Source organism: Podarcis gaigeae (assembly GCF_964106915.1).
Source record: "Podarcis gaigeae genome assembly, chromosome: 12".
Lineage (NCBI taxonomy): Eukaryota > Metazoa > Chordata > Lepidosauria > Squamata > Lacertidae > Podarcis > Podarcis gaigeae.
In genome coordinates, this window is record NC_139688.1 from 49,411,443 (window position 1) to 49,435,103 (window position 23,661).

The 23,661-nt window shown below is 41.8% G+C and overlaps 1 protein-coding gene across 9 annotated transcripts in view; it reads right to left on the reverse strand.

Annotated features, from left to right (window-relative positions):
- MYRIP (myosin VIIA and Rab interacting protein) overlaps positions 1–23,661 on the reverse strand; it is a 148,678-nt gene that overhangs the window by 62,575 nt on the left and 62,442 nt on the right. For all 9 annotated transcript variants that reach the window (XR_014556815.1, XM_083705643.1, XM_083705639.1 and 6 more), the window contains exon 3: positions 15,200–15,421. Coding sequence is in view for 8 of the 9 variants with exons in the window: in XM_083705643.1 (XP_083561769.1) it covers positions 15,200–15,421 (222 nt within the window). In the remaining variant the exon portion in view is untranslated. The remainder of the gene's footprint in view (positions 1–15,199; positions 15,422–23,661) is intronic.

The following is a 23,661-nucleotide window of genomic DNA, read 5'->3' on the forward strand; positions in this document are numbered from 1 at the left end:
CCAATTGTTCTTGGAGACAGGGCTGGGATCAGATCTTCTCCTTGTGATCTGCTTCTAGGCCATAGGTAAAGGACCCTTGGATGGTTAAGTCCAATCAAAGGTGACTATGGGGTTGTGATGCTCATCTCACTTTCAGGCTGAGGGAGCCAGCGTTCGTTCACAGAAAGCTTTCTGGGTCATGTGGCCAGCATGACTAAACCGCTTCTGGCACAACGGAACACTGTGACGGAAGCCAGAGCGCACGGAAACACTGTTTACCTTCCCGTCACAGCGGTACCTATTTATCTACTTGCACTGGTGTGCTTCCAAATTGCTAGATTGGCAGGAGCTAGGACAGAGCAACGGGAGCTCAACCCATCGTGGGGATTTGAACCTTCAACCTTCTGATCGGTAAGCCCAAGTGGCTCAATGGTTTAGACCACAGTGCCACCCGTGCCCCTTTCTAGGCCATAGATAGGAGGCCTGACCATTCCCAGCTCCCCACTGGAGGGTTCCCTTAAGAGGACTTGGCGGCATTTCCTCAGAGCCTTAGCACCAGCCCGTAAGACTAGCACACAGCCACCACACTCCCAGGTTGCACAATAGGCCTGTGGAACTGACTTGCACTTGGGTGGGCCTGTGATTCATGCAACTTTTGTCCATGGTATCCCAGCATTCAAGACTGGGGTGGTGGCATTGACCTCTAGGCTGCGTAATGACTGGGTACCTGCCATATGCCATGCCACACTCTGTAAGCTGTAACCAATAAAAGTCGTGACCATTTAACATCATGGCAGCCTTTGTGTGGTCATTTGCTTCCACATCTCAGCCCCTTACTCCATGCTTCAGATGCAAGACTGAAGAACGGAACATGTAAGAATAGCGCTTCTGATTTTTCTTCTTTGAAGCAGAGAAGAGGTTTTACAAGCCCTTGCCCGCCCCCCCAAATGATATAATAATTTAGGCAACACTACATTACGCACCATTCTTTTTAAAAAAATCTCTAACATGGGAGAGGGAATTTCAAAACCCAAACATCCCAAATGCTGTGGTTGGCAATATATAACCAAAACTGTATTTGGCAGTTCCATATTTGCCAAAATGGCTTACCATAAACAAATCACAAGACAAGCTGAAAAGAAACTATACAAACTAGAGTATGAGTTCCATGAAAGGGAATGGAAGAAAATCAGAAATAAAGAGGTTCTGTAGCCAAGAAAGTTAAAAGTTGCTATCCTCTGCTTTTACTTCCCTACACTAGGAAAAAAGAAAGCATTAAATTCAAATCTGATAGCTAATGTTTTGTCAGCACACCATTGATTCTATGCTCCGTTATTATTCATTCAAGCTCTATATATGAGTAGCTGAGAAAACCAGCTGCAAAGTGCTTAACTAGAGCTTATCATTGCAAAAAGCCAGTAGTCAAAAGCAAAAGCTCACTCCCAGCCTTGGGAGAGATCCATAAGATTATCAACATTTCATATAAATTAATCCATCAAGTGGACAGTAATGGATCTTATCCTCCAGCAGAATAAATATTCAGACATTACATAATCCTTAGGTAAGCACTTGTACATATTGTGGAAATAAACATTCCCTCAGCTATAAAACCTTGTCATACTTTCGGCTGGGCGAGGTAGGGGTGGGGGCAAATGCAGCTACACTAAACTTGCCATTTTTTAATTACTCAAAGTAAGAGTTAGTAGAGGGGTGTGTGTGCATGGTCCTTATTATTCAACACACACCCCTCTACTAACTCTTACTTTGTACCTTCCAAAAGATTGGTTACAATGAAGTACACAAAGTATTTGATAGCTCCAGTGTGGAGTAAAAGTACAGTACAGTGGTGCCTCGCAAGACGAAATTAATCCGTTCCGTGAGGCTCTTCGTATAGCGTTTTTTTCGTCTTGCGAAGCAAGCCCATTGACAGCATATCGGATTAGCGCTATTAGCGGTTTAGTGGCTTTTAGCGGATCAGCTGATAAGTGGCTTATCAGCGGATCAGCTGATAAGCGGCTTAGCGGCTTAGGAAAAGGGGGGGGGGAGGGAAAAAACCCCGCAGGAACTCGCAAGACATTTCGTCTTGCGAAGCAAGCCCATAGGGAAATTCGTTTTGCGAAGCGCCTCCAAAACGGAAAACCCTTTCGTCTAGCGGGTTTTCCGTCTTGCGAGGCGTTCGTCTTGCGGGGCACCACTGTACATGTTCAATCTCCTCTACTTTGTTTTTTGTCTACTGGAGAGAAAAGTGCTGGGAAGGCAGGCAAGGGATACAGGATGACTTTATGCTCCTGCTCACAGACTCTACTACCTCTGAGAATTGAGGCATGTATGTGTCTACTCTACCCAGCAGAAGGTATGGTGGAATTCACCCTCATCTACATGTAATTAGGATTGCGGCATTACATACTTGTTATGTTGTCTTCATTTAATTATACGGTTGTATATAGTTAGTTTTAAACTGTGTGTCTTACAAATTAAATAGAAAAACACAACTTTTTGAAAGCAGGCTTCCTCAACCTGGGGCCATCACTAGGTTTTGGACTACAGACCCCATCATTCCAGATCATTGGTCATGCTGGCTGGGAGTGATGAGCGTTGGAGTCCAAAACATCTTGCCAGGGAGGGGAGGAGTAAGGTTTATTTTAGGTTTGTTTATTTAGGCTGGGGAAATCTAGTTTAAAGGAACTTGGCTATACCATTTTATGGAAGATCAGCAGCTAGGCTACAGGATCCAATGTATGGACAATTTTAATTTTTTCCTTCCCCGTCTGCTGTTGATCTCTTGAGGTTGAAATTTTTCAATTCATTAATAGCAAAAGGTGGCTGCCTGGTGGAAAACTAAAAAGAAGAACAAATGAAGATAAGAAACCAGATATTCAAGCCCCACGCTCAGGACAGAAAATGGCACTGGGGCACTAAGGGATGCTATTCAAAGGCCAATTAAAAGGCAGTCCCCTTCTCATTACTAATTCCCCATCTTATAACTATTGCTCAGGCCATAATATTCACCACACTGTGGAGACAGGTCACATTCAAAAATAGGAAGTACAGTGGTACCTCGGGTTACATACGCTTCAGGTTACATATGATTCAGGTTACAGACGCCGCTAACCAAGAAATAGCACCTCGGGTTAAGAACTTTGCTTCAGGATGAGAACAGAAATCGTGCTCTGGCAGCACGGCAGCAGCAGGAGGCCCCATTAGCTAAAGTGGTGCTTCAGGTTAAGAACAGTTTCAGGTTAAGAGCGGACCTCCGGAACGAATTAAGTACGTAACCAGAGGTACCACTGTAATAGGTTTTTCACCATGAGTATAGCCAGGATTTATTGGTGGAGCAGGCTTTATGTTGGGGGGAGGGGCAGAACTGAGTTATCTGCAATGCAATTGGTCAGTTAGTTACCGTAAGTATTTTTATTTATTTACATGATGGGGGGCAGCTGCACCCCCCTGGTATGCCCATGGTTTGCACTATGCTTACAGCAGATGAAGAGAAGACCTTCTGTAGAAACAAACAGACACCATGGAACACGGTAATTGCTGTTGCTAGTAATAGTGCAATAAACACTGGTCCTAAAGCCAGTAATGCCATTCATTTATTTGTTCATTTATGCCTGCTTTGGAGATTTCATTAGGCAAAATAATATAGCAACTGAATGCTTTATGTTTTCACATGTTTTCAGGATTGCTCCAGGTACTAAAAGCATAATATGGTATTGTTTGAGAGTTCAATACTGCCCCAAAATGTTTAAGCTTGGTTTTAAAAATTTATCAAATGCAAAAAACAAAACAAAACTAACAACTTTAAAACCCAATCTAAAGCCTATTATTATTGCCTTGGAAACCTCTCCGTTTCATTCACACTCTCTGTTTAAATAAAGCAAATGTCCATTTGGTGCAAAAATGTCCACATGGAAACATCTTCTAAATTGAATATATTTAGCTGTATTAAATTCAATGAATCCTGCAGTTCACTGAAATACATTACATCTGTATTTTGCAGCACTATAGCATTCAGCAAGATGATTTTGGGTGTTCTGCAATGAAAATATTTGAAAGCTGTCCACCATACTGTTTCTCAGTGCCTTAAAAGGCTGGCCTATACTGTACTGTGTCTCAGGAAGCAGATGTTCTGGTGTAGATTAGGTGAACGGGTGCGATGTTGCAGAGTATTTGCAATCTCTTCAAAGGAGTGGGACAACTAGCCTCATATAACCAATATGCTTAAGTTTAATTAATGCATGAAGGGGTTAATACCATAGAGTAAGCTGTCCTGCAAGGCTTAGCTATCTTAACTTTCTTAGCTTTCTTCCCTTACCTTGGGAAGAAATAGGTAATCAAGCCTATTGTTTTCCCTAGGCTGGCCTTGAGACTTTAATGAGGAACATCTGCGTTTGAGCTCATCATTCTGGAATCTTTAACAGCCTCCCACACAAACCCACAAGCTAGCCTTAAAGGCAGGCTTCCTCAAAATCGGCCCTCCAGATGTTTTGAGACTACAATTCCCATCATCCCTGACCACTGGTCCTGCTAGCTAGGGATCATGGGAGTTGTAGGCCAAAAAAAACTGGAGGGCCGAGTTTGATGAAGCCTGCTTAAAGGGAACTCTATCTCCACAGTCACTGAGATAACGTATTTTTCCGTCTATAAGACGCCCCCATGTATAAGACACCCCCTATTTTGGGGGACTCCGATTTAAGAAAATGGGGGGAGATATATAAGATGCCCCTAAATGTTGGACATTATTTTTTAGGGAAAAAGCCTAGTCTTATACACGGAAAAATACGGTAAGTTTTACTGGCTGTGCAACTTTTCTGAAGCACATGAATCTGACCTTTGAAGAGTTTGTAAGCAAACCATTCTTTTTTTAAGTTACCCAACATGTGGTTACTTTTACTACACTGGAGGAAGAGTGAAATTTTAGAACTCAGAGCACCTCTTGCAGGGGTGATAACAGGGTACTCCATTAGAGGGATCTGGAGGGAAGTCTCTGTCCAAAGAGTCAAAGCATGTGGCTAGCAGACCATAGAGCTTCCCTTGGCACTTGGGAGGCAGAGGTGAAGCTAGCTGCTCTGGCACCTTGAGTGGCGCACATGCTGTGTGGCGGGGTGAGCGTCCCATGGGGGGCAGGGTGAGCCACCCATGGCAGACTGCTTCCTGGGTGGTGGGGGAGGGAGCAGCGCCAATTTGCCAGCAGCCTTCCTCCCTTCCCTCTTCCTTCTGACAGCTCGGGGGAGCCTCACCCCCCTCACCAGGAAGCAGCCTGGGAGTGGGGGGGGGGCAACAGCACACCACCCACCCTTGACTCCCAAGCCTCCCCCAAGCTGTCAAAATGAAGGGGGAGGGGGAAGGCCACTGGCAAGGCGGCACAGCGTTGCCCCTTCCCCCGACGGCTCAGGGTAGGCTTGGGAGTCACGGGCGGGCGGTGGACTGAATGTCACCCCCTCAGTGATGACACCTGGGGCAACCCGCCCCTACTGCACCCCCTTCCTCTGCCCCTGCTTGGAGGTGGGGGGTCCATCTGTGTAGACCTGCATCTTGTGATGAACCCATCTTCCCAAGGGTCAGTCATGCCTCAGACCCCCAGCAATGGGCTGAGAGAGATACATGCCCAATGCCTATGCCAAGGCTTACCTACATATGAAACGAATAAAAGTTGTGGCCATTTTAAATCCCAGAGATTGTTGTTGTGTCCTTCCCTTCTCTTAGCTGGCTGGGCTCCCAGGGGCAGGGACTCAGCACCTGGGTTTGCAACTAATTCTGCTTTCCTCCTTGTTTATCACTTGTTTATCAGACAGCAAAATGGAATGGGAATTGCAACACAACCAGTAATAGTACATATTAAGATAGTGAATATGATAATGTAAAGCAGGGATAAGGAACTTGTGTTGGACCTTAAGTCCCATTAGCCCCAGCTGGCATGACCAGTGTTCAGGTATGAGGGGAACCGTAAGTCCAGGGCCATGGGTTTCTCCACCCCTAATGCAAAATGTCAGCAGGCATCTCTTGGTTCAAAATACAATACACATTAGTTTGTGCAACTGCTTCAGAATGGGGCGGAGGGAACCCAGTTGTACAAAAGCTGTTTGAAAAACAAGAATATTTAGGCTTTTTGTGTAAAAGTGCTGCAGAAATAAAGGAGCAAGTTTGCACATTCCCAACTGCATTTCATTCTATGGAGTGAAGGATGGAAAGGACATCAAGGGGAAAGGAAAAAAAACACGTTGTTTGAGAGTGCTTACAAGTAAGGTACAGAATCAAACTGTAGGAGATGCTACTAATATGATCCCTGAAAAATGTATATTCTTTCAACATGCATGAACCCTGCAGATTTTATAGAATGTAAGCTGTGTTTTCCCTCCTTTTGTCTAATCACTGAATGGCAAACTGGGACACTGGGGTGCTTTCACATGCCATGTTTATGCCAAGCAGCTGTCCTGTATATCTAGGAAAAACATCTGAAATATTTTATTATTCACTGCCACGAATGCTCTAAAATTACCGCTATGAATGCTCTAAACATTTAAACTGTCAGATCAAAGGAAATCTCTTATGAAGAATGCTTAAAATTCAACCTTCTCTACAGTGCAAGGCTTCTTTGTTCCTATGTTGACACTTTACAACCAAAACGTAGGTGTTAGGAATATCACAACAACTTAACTCCCCATGGCCAAGGTATCTCTATACTAAATATGTTTGAAAGGATATGTCAACTTCTGCGTATGAAACTAGACATAAAGGTAGGTGGGAATTGCACAATATGTTTCTGAAACCACTAAAACATTTTATGTAGCCCATAAAACATGTTCACGATGAGCTGATCCAAATGTTCAGCAAGCCATGGCATACGATGCCACCTCAGAGTAAGGCTGGTTCCATCATTACGTAGGGTGGGGCACCAGATTTTAAAATACAATTAAAGAGCATAAAATTGTCAATTATTTAGGTTATACAGTCGTACCTTGGAAGTCGAACGGAATGCGTTCCAGGAATCCGTTTGACTTCCAAAACGTTCAGAAACCAAAGCACGGCTTCTGGTTGGCTGCAGGAAGTCAGACGTTCAGGTTCCAAAGAATGTTTGCAAACTGGAACAATCACTTCCGAGTTTGCAGCATTTGGGGGCCAAAATGTTTGACTTGCAAGGAGTTCAGGATCCAAGGTTGACGGTACAAGGGGGAGAACATGATTTTGGTTTTGCATCTCAGGCATCAAAATACCTTGAGCCATCTCTGCTCCAGAGGTGCACAGGTGAGACTGCTTGCTTGAAAGCAACCTGACATCAAACTCTTCCTGTGTTTATTAGAACATTAGGTTATAACACTGCACATGCAAAAGATTTTCAATATGTGGGAAGACGTTAAAACATGTGATACCTCAACATGCATTCAAGGATGTCACTTTTACTTCAGCGTTAAAGAATTAGGCCTGAATTAATTCATTAATGCTGAAGTATGTTCCTCTTCAGTCAAATCTCTAACAAAAGTGCACATTAGAATGTACAGTATATGCAACTGGACATTCTCTATTATAATGCTACCAAATTTTGTGGGGGTGTGAGTGAGTGCATGTGAGAGAGCATGCATATATCTTATCAGTGCATTAAATGAAATAAACCCCAGTCTACTAGTATCTTTCCTTTAAGTGTGGGCACCTTGCTGAAGAAAGAGAGTAGCAAATAATATGTGTGGTAACAGAATGCACATAAGAATGCAGTAATGTCAGCAGCCTTTTTTCCCATTTATACCTTCTTCTTCTGCATTATGCAGCTCCACTCTTTTGATTTCCTTCCCTCCACTCCCCCCATTTTGGAGCTCATGATATTATTTATGTGCTATTAATGCTCATAAATAATTTTGAATTATTTGAAAAATAAACAGAGCTTCATTTATTTATTTTTTACTACTTTCCATTAAAAAATTCAATCAAACAGGGCCAATGCTATGCGTGAGCTGTGGGACTCTGACATTTCTGACAGCAGGGGACTGAAAGCTTTTGCTTCCATTTTCAATTGACCACAGTTTGGCATTATGTCCAAAGCAGGGGGTGCAGACCCTATAGAACTTCACTATGGCATCTGGTGATTGTCAGGCCAACTTTGGCCTGCCTCAGGTGGGAGAAAGATGCTGTCTCAAGTCTCAAGATACGCCCCCTCCGGTTTTTCAAGAAACTGCATCCATGTTCTGCAATGTTCAGTTATAAAAGAAAGTAAATTGGTGTAAATGTACTAAATATTCCCTTGCTGACGACTGCAGCGCCTGGAGACAGACAGATTTTGTATCCACAGCAGTGACCAGAGGAGGAATGACCACCAGGAGGACTGCAGAGCGATGAAACGCCATGGTGCACCTGTAGCAGCACAACCGGACGCCTTAATCTGCTCCACTGGCAACAAAACATGTCTCTCCTATATTGGTCTCTGCAGCCACAGCAGGCTCTGTAATTCTCTGTTTGACTTCACCCCCAAAGGCACACTCCTCCATTGTCTCCTGAGATAGACAGCTGCCAACAGAAACATATATGCTGATATGCTCCGTTTATTTCATCTGAAATAAAACCAAGCTTGGCAGGAAGGCAAGCTGAGTTGCTTCATGGATCTCGTTTCCTTGATGCTGGAGGAAAAGGGAATGATTTTCTATTTTAGCCAGAGCCTATGCAGAGTTTCATGCCAAGAGTACCAATCATGGATTCACTGTTTTTCATCCAAGTTACACAATCCATTTGTGCTGCATTATATACTGAAATATAAGGAACGGTTTGGAAGAAAATAGCAAGGTTTGTGGTTAAACTCTCCAAAATTACAATATGAAATGCCCCTTTTGATTCCTGTGGAAAAAAACCAGGAGTTTTTAATTGATGTTGCTGCCCCTGATTGCTAAAGCACATTAATAACAAAGGAGGTGCTCGTTTACTGTTGTTATTCACAGCCAGCAATGTCTCCAAGTCTGGAAAATTTCCAGTGTTAATTATCTCCATTAATAAGATACAAATGCCAGTCATAACATTTCAGTTTATTTCTAAAGAAGGATAAATATAGTTTTGGACGAAAGGAAACGTAAAAGCACAACAAGGGACTGTTGGACAGACCAAAAGCTACCTGGTGTAGCATCCAGTTCTCACAGTGGCCAACCAGAAGTTTATAGGAAGCTTACAAGCAGAAAATGAGCACAATAAAACATTTTCATTCACCACCTTAGAAGACAAAGATTTTTTAAAAAAATCTCCTTTGTGAGAAAGGGCTGGATAAAAATCTATGATTGGTAAAAGTAGCCCTTAGTCTGGATCATAATTCACCAAGCCTTAACTCCAGGATATATTTATAATGCCAACATTCAGCCACAGATAACAAAATATGAAAATAAAAGCACAAACCTTTGAATATCCTCCTCCACATACCTACTGAAATTTACAGTCTTTTGCAACTACTTGATATAAGTCATCCTTTGTGGTCTGATGGCCGTGTGTTGAGGAACAAGAGGCCATTCCATGTGTCCACAAAGCTGAACTACAAAGTTTGCTCGACAACCAAGGGACAGAATAACATTTCTGGCACATCACTGCTAAGTGCTAACCTATGTATTCAGTTTTCTGTGGCAAGTTCTCTTTATAGGAGCTCCTGATTAAGCCCAGATCACCACGGGCAGGAAGCCAATTAGTACAGCCATGTGGATTTCTAACTGCCGCAACACACAGAGAAGTTATTTGAGGGATATATCAGAGAGAGCAGTGGGAGGGAAGCGATAAGCCCCCTTACTTTAGAGGTTACTTTAAACTACCTCATTTAAACCTGCATTTTAAAAGCTAAACATCCTTTGCCGTTTTAATTTTGCATTCTACTACTACTAGAGCTTTGTATATTAAAAGGTGTGGGTTTTGACCTGCTCCCTCTGAAATCAGACTGCAATATTCCCTGCCCATGATTTCCATTTTCAGAAGAATATTCGCTGCACACTGCACAGTATCAGGGCACAAGGATGCGCCAACCCTGTTTGAAATTACTCTGCCCATGGCGGCTCTTTGCATGTGACCAGCAACTGCTGTGCATCACATGAAATGGCCTATTTTCTCCACGCTGCTTCAAGGCAGGGCCATGGAGAAAAGCCACTCCATCTACTTAGCGAGCTGTTGCACATAAACAGCTCGTCATGTAGACACAGGCCCCATGGGAAGCAATTTAACACAGTCTCAACGTTTCATCCATTCAGTGTACACGAGCCCTCAATATTTGGTCTAAAGAAGTTACGAATATATTGCTTCCTGCTACCTAATGGGATACTAATTGTTTTAGGTGTATGGTTTCGCCATATGGAGAATATGCTTATTCAGTTGGGCAGCAAAGTATTGCTAGGAACCTTAAAAAAAATCCCATATAAGGCATACTCTCATCTACTGCTTTTAGACATACAGTGCAATTGTCTATAAATGTTACGTGTAAGGACATTCCATACATCATTTAAGCATCTGAAGAGAAACTGAAGTACAAGAGGATACAGTGACACAACTTTGTACTGGTGACTTCTGAAACCATTAGTGATAGCCATGTGTGCTATTTCTGACCTTTTATTTTAAGCGGCACACAGAACATTCTCCTACTGTCCTCCTGAAGTGCCAGAATATTTATGTAACAAAAAGGCTACCTTCAAGGGCGGACTTTGGACTCTTCTTGCCCTTTACGAGGCAAAAAATTGGCACCACCACCCCTGCCGCCTGCTTTCCGTTCTGTTCAATTCTCTATGTCACAGTTGCAACAACCTACGGCACCTCTGAGGCTCAGAGTCCAGTGTGGTGGGAACTCGTTGCACTGCCCTAAATACGCCTCTGCTACTTTCTCTCCCTGCCCTCCCCATATCTAACAACGACCCTCTGTCAGTAGGCAGACTTTATGCTTTATTCTGTCACCATTTAATTGTGCCTTAATCCCCAGAGACTAATCTTTCACCTTTTCAGGAGTGGAATGCCTGTTTCTCCTAATTTTTTATTCTTTTTAAAGCAGGCAAAGTGAGTTCCCCAGCTAATTTTTGAAGAGCTCCTATTTTCACTTAGGAGCAGGGCTTCAGAACTGATAATACAAATACACTGATGATTTGAAGTAGATTACATTGCAGCCGAGAGGGCACTAAGTCCACATAGACTGCAATTCCTAAACACAGAAACTTGAGAGTAAGTCTCTCTGAACTAAGTAGACATCGGCGGACTTGCATTGCAACATACATAACTAATAAAGTAGCTTTCTTCAGTCCAACTTTTAAATTGGTTTTAAATTGGTTTTAATGTCTTCTTTTTGCTTCTCTCACTTCAATCTTACATGCTGTTTTAGTGTAAATCAGGGTTTCATTTTTATTGAAGAGTGTTAGGGGTGCTCTTGAATAAAAGGTCATTTGCCATGACCCCGAATCACAGAATCATAGAATTTTATAGCTGCAAGGGACCCCAACTACAACTCTACAATCTCAACTACAGCATCCATGGCATGCAGAAGAAAAGGCCTGAGAGGAAAGCAGAGAAAAGCATTTTAAATTTCAATTATTGAAGCCAAATCTAGATGATTACCTAATGGATTAAGCAATTAAAGTAACATTTGAAAAAGGCAGTCAAGGAAAGGTAACTATTTTACATAGATAAGTCCTTAATCGATACAACTCCAATGCAAAAGCAAGCAAACAAAACCACTCTGGATCACAACATACTGAGTGCAGCTAAGGAGAATAACAATTATCTTATCTGAAAGAAAACAATCTGCTTATCACAAAACGTCTATGAATGTATCTTCCATTGCAAGACCATAACAGTGCAACATGCATAATTTAAACACAGATTCTGCATATGTTCAAACATTTTTTTCCAGAACTTTGCAAGACACAATAAAGGTGGATAATGACTGTGCAGTTTCAGCAGAGAATACTGCAAGCAGTACATTTACAAGGTTTTCTAAAGCACCAAGAGGCCAACTTTTTCCTATTGTTTTTCCCCCCATACGACTTTGTGCTAAGTGCACAACAGTCCCTGGGAGAGCGCAGTGTGAATAACTGAAGACAAAGCCTTCCACAGGCAGCCTGGGAAGAAGAACTGATAGACTTTGTGTTATTGATAAGGCAGGCTGACTGTCTCCAGGTCTCAGTTGTGTTTTATATCAAAATAAACCAGTAGTAAATAGCAATGCGTCTTCTTACTGGAAACTTCTATTACAGCAAACTGTAACTGACTTAATCCCAGTATATTTTTTTAAAAAATGGGAGTGGGAATAACACCCATCCAAATGTCATTTGTCTAGAGATTAATCACTTCTTCTCAGATTCATGAACTGAATGTGGCTGTCATGTGTCAATTCTAATACATTCTAAACTTTTGCTCATTTTTGATAGGCCAGTTCACACCATTTAAGCCAATACTGAGAGAAGTGTATAAAAGAACAAGCAAAACAAATCAAGAAAGACATTAATAAATAACAAAAGAGATGGAGCTGAGAAAGCATCTACCCAAGATTCTACCCAGTGTCTGAAGAACAGTGTATTTAAAGTACTTGGTTCCTTCTGGTTTGTGTGTAATAAGAAGCAGCTAAAATGTCAGAAGCAATGGAACATTCAGTAAGGGGAACAATTACTTGAATTTATTCATGAAATTTAAATTATCTTGTTCTATTTATGTTGTCTTGAGTAAACAGATAAAAATTAACTGTTTTTAAATCACAAAATAACAAAGAGTTGATCCTTCATAGAAAAATCTTGGCTCAACTGTACAAAAACTTATGTCTGCATATGACAACGCACTTGGAGCTGTGAGAAGGTATACTAAATAGAGTGTTTTGCCCGAGGCTGGTACTTAGTGTTTAAGACCCATTTTTATGCTGAGTGCCAGCTGTGCAAAGAGACAGTCCTCTGCACCAGTGACAGCACTCATCTTTTGAGTAGGTGAGGCTGCCTCCCTTTCCAACCACAGCACATTGCAGTCCGGTGCAGCACCCAAATGCAGGGGTCAAGCGCTTTTACCACTGAGAGACCATTTCCCCACCAAAAGCACCTGAAGTGGTTGCTTTCATGTGCTGCATCCCTGACTTTTAAAGCACTTACGAAAGAAAATGTAACTTTAACCATGCGATGGTTCGCCCCACTGAGAAATATCAGCCATTCTCTCTCCATACCCATGGATAAAAGGAAGGGATCCCGTGCGAGAGAGAGAAAGGTAAGCTTGACTTCCAGTCAAAGTTCCAGCACCTCCCATAGAAACCATGCATTTTAAGGGAATGTGCATGCATTGTCATGACAAATAAAGCAAGAAATACATCAAAGTTTTTGAAACATTAGGGAATGTTTGCTTCTAGTTGCATGCAATCTGGTTTAAAAAATTTTTTAAAATCAACATATAAACCCAAATTACATCTTTCACTAAAACCGAAAAAATATATCTTTCAGCCACACAAATGTAGGAGTTTAATATGGGCCTGAGCTCCTTAGCACTTTCCACTATTTCCAATGGTGTGGCTCAGTCCTATGTTCCAAAGAGAAACAAGGCATCAGTGACGGTCTCACCTCACCAATGCCTCTGCCGATTTGAGTTAGCACTGAAGATTAGCTTGGATAACCAAAATCAATAAGCACAATGATGCAGTTACATTTAATTGTATTTTTCTCTCTTCCCCCATCCTTAGGGAGAGCGCTACCCTTCAAACCACAATGTTAGGGGTGCTGCAGGGATAATAGACATACAGTGTTCTGTGCATGCCATGGCAGAATGACCCGCTCATGGCTCCCTTCAATCATAGCACATCACAGAAATAATGCTTTAAATGATTGTGAGAATCAGCTCTTAAAAAGGGATAGGTCAAGTCAGAATGGAATGATGGAAGATGTGACTATTAACAGAGCACAGGTCTCCTATCTCCAAGTACGATTGTGGGGATGCTTTAAAATGACACTGTGAAGCCGCTAAAAGAGGAAATAGCATTATTGTATTCATTTGAATGTATTTACAGTATTTCTTAAATGCCCTTCATCAAAATATTTCAGGGTGGTATACGAAAGTACAGGTAAAATTCACACAGAAGTCTAATTTAAAACCAACAAATATACTTAACAAAATACAAGAGGACAAAAATAAAACCCAACACCCAAAACATCCAAAGCTAAAAGCAGGAAATAATACCATTTCCCTTAAAAAAAATATACAATTAAAATGTCTGGGCAAACAGGAAGGACTTCAATTGGTACTAAAAAACTTGTAATGTTGGTATCAGGCATGCTTCCTTGGGGGGGGGGGGGATTCCAAAATTGCGGCAGCAACAGTGAAAAGCTTCTTTCCTTTGTAAAAGTAAAAGCCCAGTTCACATGTCACAGCAAGCTGGAAAACCACATTTTACTGTGAACAAGCACTATACTATTACACACTGCTGAACTGCTCCTGTTTCACTTCACCTTGGAGCCAGGAGAAGAGAATCACAATATTTATGGTTTGATTTGCTTAAACCATGATCAGGAAGTCAATAGCAAAGTTTGGCTTCAGAGCATGGTTTGCTTGGAGAGAAACAAACCATGAACTTGCTTCACACACCAAACCCTCGTGGTTTGCTGCTTCCAGTTCCCTAAATGGTAGAGTGAAATAGCAGTGATTCGGATTGCGGATGCAGTCATATAGTGAACATCTGCTAAAGAGGGTAGTTGGAACATGGCCTTTCCCAAAGATCTTATGGCAAAGGCAGGCTAGCATGGGTCAAGGCGGTTCCTTCAGGTATTCAAATAATGCTACCTGTTCGTTATGCACATAGGGCACCACACTTTGTAGAACTTGTATGGGACTTTGCATGAAGAAGTATCTGAAGAAGTGTGCATGCAGACGAAAGCTCATACCAACAACAAACTTAGTTGGTCTCTAAGGTGCTATTGGAAGGAATTTTTATTTTGTTTTATCACAGCTGCCAATACAGAGGTTTCAGATGTCTCTCTAAAACCCTATTATGCTGATTTGACATTTGGTCAAAGCAACTTGAAAACAAAGCTTGGCGAAAAGAAAAGAAAGGAGATGAGCCATATGTTTCATGAATGAAGCAAGATTAATAGAAGAATTAGTAGGAATCTCCAGAGAAGCAATGGACTAACAAGTCACACAGCAAAATGTTGTTATAATGGAGTAAAATGTGTGTCTTTCTTTGGCTTGCAATTTAAAATAAAAAAATAAAAAAGGTCAGAAGAAGGCCCCAACCCTGTTATTTATTAGTATCACAAAATGCACTCACCTAGCTTGCTGGCAAACACTGCAGAGCCAACCTTTCTCCTTCCTTTGATAGGAGCTGCAGTTCTTGCAGATGTTGTATTTGCAATCCTGGCACTGCCGCTTGGTATTGATGAGAAACGTAAAAGGGGAGCAGCAACGCATGCAGCAGCGCTCGTTAAACCTCTGCTGCTTGGAGAGAATGCTGCACTTGTTACCCTCTTCATCGAGCTTCTGCTTCATTTCACTGGAACCCCAGAAGAAAGAAACGAAAGATAATCAAAATAATGCCATTTCCATTCAGCAATCGGACCAGTCTTCAATAGCACAGGGACAGACCCTCCGTGTCCCTATTTCCTAAGATTAACAGAAGCCATCCTGATTTCTGATTTGAGCCTGGAAAGTCCTGCTTTTCCTTAAAGGTAAAGGGACCCCTGACCATTAGGTCCAGTCGTGGCCGACTTTGGGGTTGCGACGCTCATCTCGCTTTATTGGCCAAGGGAGCCGGCGTACAGTGGCCAACATGACTAAGCCGCTTCTGGAGAACCAGAGCAGCGCACGGAAACGCCGTTTACCTTCCTGCCACAGTGGTACCTATTTATCTACTTGCACTGGCATGCTTTCGAACTGCTGGGTTGGCAGGAGCTGGGACTGAGCAACGGGAGCTCACCCCGTTGCAGGGATTCGAACTGCCGACCTTCTGATCGGCAAGCCTTAGGCTCTGTGGTTTAACCCACAGTGCCACCTGCGTCCCTTAAAGAACTGTTCCCTGACTTTTCCTTAGGATGTCCCTATTTTCATCAGAGGGTATGGCATGAGTACTCAGGGCCATCTTAAGCATATGCACCGCCGGGGTGCAAAGATCCGCCCGACGCTCCCCCAGGTTGCCCAGAATTGTCAACCTTTTTTTAGAGAGCTGACACCACGCTTATCTCTGCCCAGGAAAAGAAAACAGGAAACATAAGGAGCCCAGCGCAACAAACCAGCCTGAGGCATCACCGTTGGCAACTGAGGAAAGCCAGGTGCCTCGTGGTGTAAGCAGCATGCGCTGGTGGGCCTCTCCATGGCCCTATGCCAATCCCAGGAATGCAGGAGGTTGCAGCCAGCCGGCTACCTCAGTGCCTTGCTTGCTTGCTTGCTCGCTCACCCCCAAACTCACGGCGCAGAGCCACCCACAGCAGAAGAGCCTGACGCGGCGCTCTGATTGATGGACGGGCTCTTCCCTGGACTCCAACTCTCGGGCCCCGGACTCTTGGCCTGGCACCTTGAGAGCCCGGCACCCCTGGCGCCTATGGTTAAGACAGCCCTGTGAGTACTGCAGGTTTGAGGGACCCCTGGGGCAAGCTCTCATTGACGGGGCTCTCCAGTTCATGCTGCCCTGGTGACCATTCCCAGGTTCTCTACCCTGCCAATGCCATGTCTGCTCCTTTGCTTGCTTGGCAGCCCCACACTCCTGCGCTGCACTGCCATCCACCCAAGGGCAGTATCACCCTCCCTGTCACAGGCTTGTTGTTGTTGTCTCACCTGAATGTTCTAGTCCAAGTATTCATCAACCCAAGCTTGTTGGCTTACCCATCAAGGCAACAGGCTGGCTGTCCGCTGCCCATCTGAAAATGGCACCCAGAGGATGTGCAAAGAGAACTACTCTATATGATTAGATAGCATTGTTGCCTTCCCATTTCCTCTGAGATCCATTTTCAAATTGGCAGCTGGTGCTGATGATCTCTTAAAAACACACACACACCCTGTGGCACCTCCCACCCACCCCACATGCTTTGTGGGGTTATCAGGTTATCATTGTCATGGTATATCACCAGGTAAACATCACAATATACTGATATATCACAATGTCTGAAATAAGGAGGCATTGCAAGAGGGCTGCCTTCATGGTTTTCACTGCATTGTGATTTTTGCCAGCGCCGGCTCTTGTGATTTTCTGCCCCATGCATGAGGCATGGGAGGGCAGAACCGACAGTTAACAGGGGCTACAGGAGTCAAGGCAAGCATTTGTGGCTTTTCCTGCAACATGATTTTTGCATAGCGCGCACGCACGCATGCACACATGTACAATGTATATTGGAATGCTATTTTCACTAACATATGCCTTTCTATGCACACTTTCCCCCAATTAACTCAATTTTCTACACATTATTTGGTTGGAGTACTGAATTGCAAAAATTTGGAGAAGTGTGAATTTTGAAGGACAACTGTGTTTCACTTCACTTCTTGCTTGGGGAAGTGTGAGCTAGGTTTCTTTGCATTAAAATGCAAACAGAACTGAATTGCTCCCTCATTTCTGGATTAGATTTAATGAAAGACTCTTAAAAACTATACTGGAATGTTGTTTTAGAATCACAAATCTGTGAGGTATAGTTATTTTTAGTCAATACTCCCCCACCCCATGCCTTGAGGAGGGATAAATGAGGTCTACTGCAATGTGCTTTGAAGATTCCAGAACCCTAGGAGCAGTGAGCCATTAAACTTTAAACAGCCTAACTACATTCTCTAAAGAAGTTATAAAGGTTTAATGCCAGTTTATGTAATGTTTATATAATGTCATATATTATTGCTCTTTTGTTTAATGCTCTCTAGAACCTGTTGAGTGGTGTCCTTCATTTCCATTTGAGTGGCCCCTGCTTTTATAATTTCCAAAACTTGTATTTTATATTTCCCACAGTACTAGCCTAATAAACCACACTATCAGTCTGTGTTACACATGGCAGTCACTTTCCTCCTTGCTGATTAACAAAGGACTGTCTTCTCTGCCAAAGCAAGCATCCTGAAGCCCTGAGAAAAGTAATGCAGTAAGGGGACAAAGTAGCAATTGGTCTCTCTAATGCAGTAGCCATAGTAGTAGTAATCATCATCATAACTTATTATTTATACCACCCGCCCATCTGGCTGGGTTTCCCCAGCCACTCTTTTTTAATGACTTTGATGACATTATTGATTTCATCTTCATAGCCTCAGAATCTGTTCACATCTCTGCTCTTTCCTTCTCAGAACATTTCAACCATTTGCTGCATTAGGTCAACAAACAACTGGAGAGAGCTAGTCTGAGAATGCTACCTGCTATCCTGCCAAATCTTTACCTAAAAGTTTCTAGTGTAATGCTATCTGTCTTTCTACAGTTTGCCAGATCCCAGACACATTTAAATGCATAACAATTCCATAAAATAGGAGGTGATAACAAATCAATATGAGAAAAACCATCCGCATATAACCAACATGCTAAGTTCTAATTAATGCATGAAGGGGTTAAGACCATAGAGTAAGTTGGTGTGCCCAGCATAGTTATGTCTCTCTCCCTCACCTTGGGTGGATGGGTTATCAAGCCTTTGTTCTACCCATGTTAACCTTACCAGCAAGGAGGTCTAAGATGAATGCTCCAAGCTTAGATTGCATGACTTAAGCAAGCCTTTTCCTCCTCACCCACCAAGGAACCTGTGTCTTTTGCCTAAGGATACAAACCAGCGTAACAGCTGCGGCTGGTATTTCCAGACATGGGGAATCAGCCATTTTTCTGTTTCTTCTTCCCAAGCAGATTTGGTGAAGCTGCATAACACCTACATGGTCTCATTTGAATGTCTGCTAACTCCTTCCACATTCCTACTTAAGTCTTTTACAAGATGTAGAGTCCAGCCAGCTCCCACCTTACCACCACTTTGGTTACCATCTAGCCCGATGAAGAGTTCTGAATAACTCAAAAGCTTGCACATTATTTTCTGTCATTTTGGTTGGCTTAATGAAAGTATTGCTCCAATATGGATTTTGGAATCGGCTGATTCTGAAAGAACTACACTTAAAAAAACCTAAAAAAAAACCTTTTAGGATAAATAGACTAAGAGAAATACACCTTAATTAAACGTGCCAGAAACGTTTACTGAATAGAACTTTTCTGTGAGTAGGCTTTACAGAAATATCGTGGCAACTGGCAAGGGCACTGCTAGTTGTTAATTCAGTGTATTAAATACTCTGAGGAAGCCATGTTCTAATTCCGTTGCCAGCTAATTGAGAAAAAAACACAATGCACCCTTTGAGAATATAAAAGCCGGAAGTTATTTGCATCTGTCTCTGGCACTAATTGCACTAAGAAAAACATGGAAGGAAATCTGGCATTGGTAATGCACTGAGCATAGCAGCAATAGAATTCATGGTCCCAGGTAACATAGTCTGAAGGCACCTGATTGAGAAGCTACCACCTGAACAGAGGTTAAGTAGTTCTGTTCTGTGTTTGGATGACTGCCATGGAATCACATGTATGGTGCTTGGGTTTCCCTACTGAAGAAAGGTGGGAAATAAATGTAAGGAAACAACAATGCTGTTTTATGGTTACATTATGACACTGTTCATAATTTGGATTTATTCTAACAGAGGAATACAACTTGCATTCTAATGAATAATGAACAGTGGAAACTCACTTTCTAGAAAACATCCCTAGACAGTGCAGAGCTGGAATTGTAGGAATAAAACAGAAGAGAAGTCTTCAACATTTGAAATGATAAAATATTTATTTCCTCGACTTCTAAAACTCCCCAGATTTATTATTTAATCAGCAGAACAGAGGGGATATTTGTTAAAGTTCAAAGAATAACAGATGCATCAAGGAAAGTGGTAAGTTATGCAAATTGGGCAAACATTTCAAATTACACACTGTGATTGCTGCTACTCAGTTTTAAAAAGACTGCACAAATAAAAATGCACACCCCCCCAAGAATATTGATTTTATATTTGTCTCATCTGGTTTCATGAACTGATCAAAGTTGCTTTTTAATTTCACATTGCTAAATTAAGCTCACCTTTAAAATCAACTGGGGCAAAAATTAATGTAATTTATTGCATGTTGAGATGGCATGTGAGATTAATTCACACTGAAGTCTAGTTCACATAAACAACAGATGAGGTGTTAAAACTGTGCCTGGATGACTCCACTTCAAAGGGAGATGGGAAATTGCATGATTGAATGCTTTCCCAGGAGAAATATTTCGTGCTCTCATGAAGTGGGTAATTCACACATGCAACCCTGACACCCAATTTTAGATCTTTTGACCTTGAACCTCCAGAATGTGGCACCTCAAGGGTAACAACCAAGATAAATCAAAAGTAATTTTATCATATCAAAAGGGAAATACCATACTTATTAAAAGATGTAACATGGGATCAATAAATACAGACTTCATAAGCTACAATAGGCTAAATTTAAAAGGGTTTGCAACTAGTAAGAGTTAAAACTAATCATATAGCCTATGAGGTCTAGGACCACTAGGATCATCTAGTTCAACCCCCTGCAATGCAGGAATTGTTTGCCCAAAGTGGGGCTTGAAGCCAGAGTTAGGAATAAGCAAAATACAGGGTGGTTCAATTCACCTTAACACAGAGAACCTAACAGTAGTATTTGCTGGCACTGTATGTATGCACAGAGTACACAGTCTGACAAAATGCAAGAAAAAATAAATATATCTAATCTTTGGGCTATTTCTTATATGAGGCAGAAACTGGTTTAAAAATGCCCCATTAGATGTACAATTTTAAAAGCAAATAGCTCTTAATGCATTTTCCCTTGAGCCTCAACATTTCGTTATGATTTACTGTCAAAACTGGTGTTTGCTTTCCGTTGCCTTATGGAACCCTCTGGCAGTGGGGCAGCATACAAAGCTGAAAATGAAATTGCTATCATACAATAAAAAGTTTCAAAAAAGTAATAAAGCCATAGCCGCACATCTTCAGCAACTTCATTTGCTAGAAAATGTTGGTATTTATCATGAGCATCTAGTATGGAATCAAGTACAAGTATTTATTTACAGTTTTATTTGAATGCCCATGGCTAAACTATCTCATGGTCCAAGTGTGGCTTCCAACAATATGCCTGGGCTACAGACTAGCCTCAAACTCACACAAGACTGCGACTCTCATTCTGTTAAGAGATTTTTCAGTCATCATGTACGGAGCCAAGTGTGCTGCTCAAACGTTACATGGTTCGTGGAAGGAGTGCAGTTCACATGGGAAGTTAATTTGTGCTAAGTGGCCTCCAACATATCATTGGATTAAAGTTATAGAATTTTGATTTCTTCCTCCTCTTTGTCTCCTTTTCCTCTTTCTCCTTTGCTCCCTTTTCTTTGCTCCTTACTTCTAGTTTATGGTTTGAAATATTGATTTGAGGATCTCTTTGTTCAATGATAGATAGGGCTATGAAGAATTCAATATGCAAAAGGTTCCTTTCCCCATCATTTTTTCTTTTTTCCTTTGGCTGGTGCTTTTCCATAGAAGTAGAGGATATTGTTAGGAAATAATGGTGTATGATAGCCCTTAGGCCTCTCCCTTTGTATGCTGAATGCATGATCTACTCTGTTTTGGAAAGGGGTTTGTCTGTTGGTCCATATTCCCACCCATCTGCCTCCCCATATGTAGATATTCAAATGCCTTTCACAATATTGCCATCCAATCTGTCACAAGGGTTCCAGAGATGGAGCAGCCATTTTTCGTCTACATTTGGAAACGTGGAAATGGTTGGAGACCACTTTGAATCAAGATGACGAACCGAACAGTTCCAAACTCTAATTTGGACGTCTCTGAAGATATTGTCACCCAATTTGGCACCAATAAGCCAATTTCCAAAGATGGAGAAGGATTGAGATAGCACTGGATGCCATTTTAAATCAAGATTGTGGGCTGAACCTTTCAAAACTGTGCTGATTTTAATCAAATTTGACAGTAATCTAACAGGGTTGTGTACCATATTCAGATAAAGCCTTACTTCTGAACCAAATTGGGCAGATTTGGGTAGATCCAGGCTTGGGCTGAAGACTTTCAGCTAATGAGCAGAGGATACAATATTGGTGGCTGCAGGGGTGTTAGTCACCAACATGTTACCCACAAGGAGCACACTGGGGAAGTAGACTACTGTAATAAGTTTAACAACAACTATTATTATTATTTCCTAAATTAAAAATCAGACTATTTGTATTAAGGAAAGTGATTGGGAATGCACTAGGAAGTATGGCATAACAATTGCTTCACATGATGTTGTACAACCTCCCCTCAGAAACAAATCAGAATGAATGCTCAGTAGACAGTAGACATCGTATAATCTCCCAACAAAGCTTCTGCAAACTAATCAGGCTAAATGCTCTGGGCGAATACAGCCATTATTGCAAATGGGGAAGACTGCTTTTCAAAACTTTCCTGGGTTTTCAACTTGTGCAAAATTTGATAAGAACCCACCCTCTGTTGCAGCCAGGTTTTGTTGCTGCCACACTTGGTACCACCAGCAGCATTATGTAAGTATTCATTTCTATAAAGTGAATTTGGTGGGGCAATAATTATTCAGGTTTGTCCAATAATTTGCAATGCTACAATAGTGAGTCACAGTGGATGTGCCACATAAGAATTTTTATATCATTTCATAGCATAAAATTGTCCTGCAGCAGTGGTTTAACATTTCAAGTGATGTGGTAGACTAAAAGCATTTATTGTGTAATGTACAGACATTATGTGAATCTCATGATTTGAGTAATGATTAAAGCATCCTTTAAAACCGAAAATAAATGAAGGGGAAACATGAGAGCAACCACTGTCAAATATAGCTTTCGGATTTGGCATGTTTCTTGCAAATAGAAAGGAACAGAGATCTCTAGAGCTACTCTGATAGTCTGAGTGCAATATACCAGCAAATTGGCTGGGCAGGTGCCAAGCCTTACAGATTCCATATGGCTCAGAACCGAGAGAGATAAACTTTAATGCAGCCTCCAGAAAAGAGAATAGAAATATTCAGTTTCTTCTTGATGCACAGAAGTCAAGTAACTTATTTCTAATCAGAGCCTCTGCAAGATTTACAATCCCAAGGTTCATCACAGAACTGATTTCCAAGAAGCCAAGTTATTATTTGTTTGGTGCAACCATTATATACCTTCCTGATAAATGCTTAATCAAATAGTCCAGAAGTAGGTGATCCTATAATGGTCACTATTATGCCCAGTGGCTGCAGGCTTCTGCAGTGTTTATCACAGTTCTACTACTGATAAGAACTGTAGAGAAGTAGGGTAGGGCGACTTAAACCTGTCCCCAACTTTTGGGTGGACATTTCTAGGTTTATGGTATTTGATCCAGAAACATTGGTGAGGTATATAGCTAATCCACAAATTGCTCCTTAGAAACCTTTAAACTAGGGTATATGGCATGCAGCACAGATACCCAATATGCTAACACTAATGTTCAAAATGCATTCTATAGGGGCTTGGATATGCCAAGCTGATATTAATGTTAGTCCAGGCAAAGATACCTGCTAAAACAAGTGTTTTCTTTTTGAAATCAACTCCACTCTCCAGAATAGAACCATCTACTTCTTCTGAGTGCTACATTCTGGCCTCTAATACTAACCTTATTGGAAAGTTTATATTCTACTTCTAAGACAAAGCTGGTTGTAGAGTAATTAAGGAAAATAACATCTGTACATTAATCATATGGTTTGAGCGATGCCAAACTAGTTCT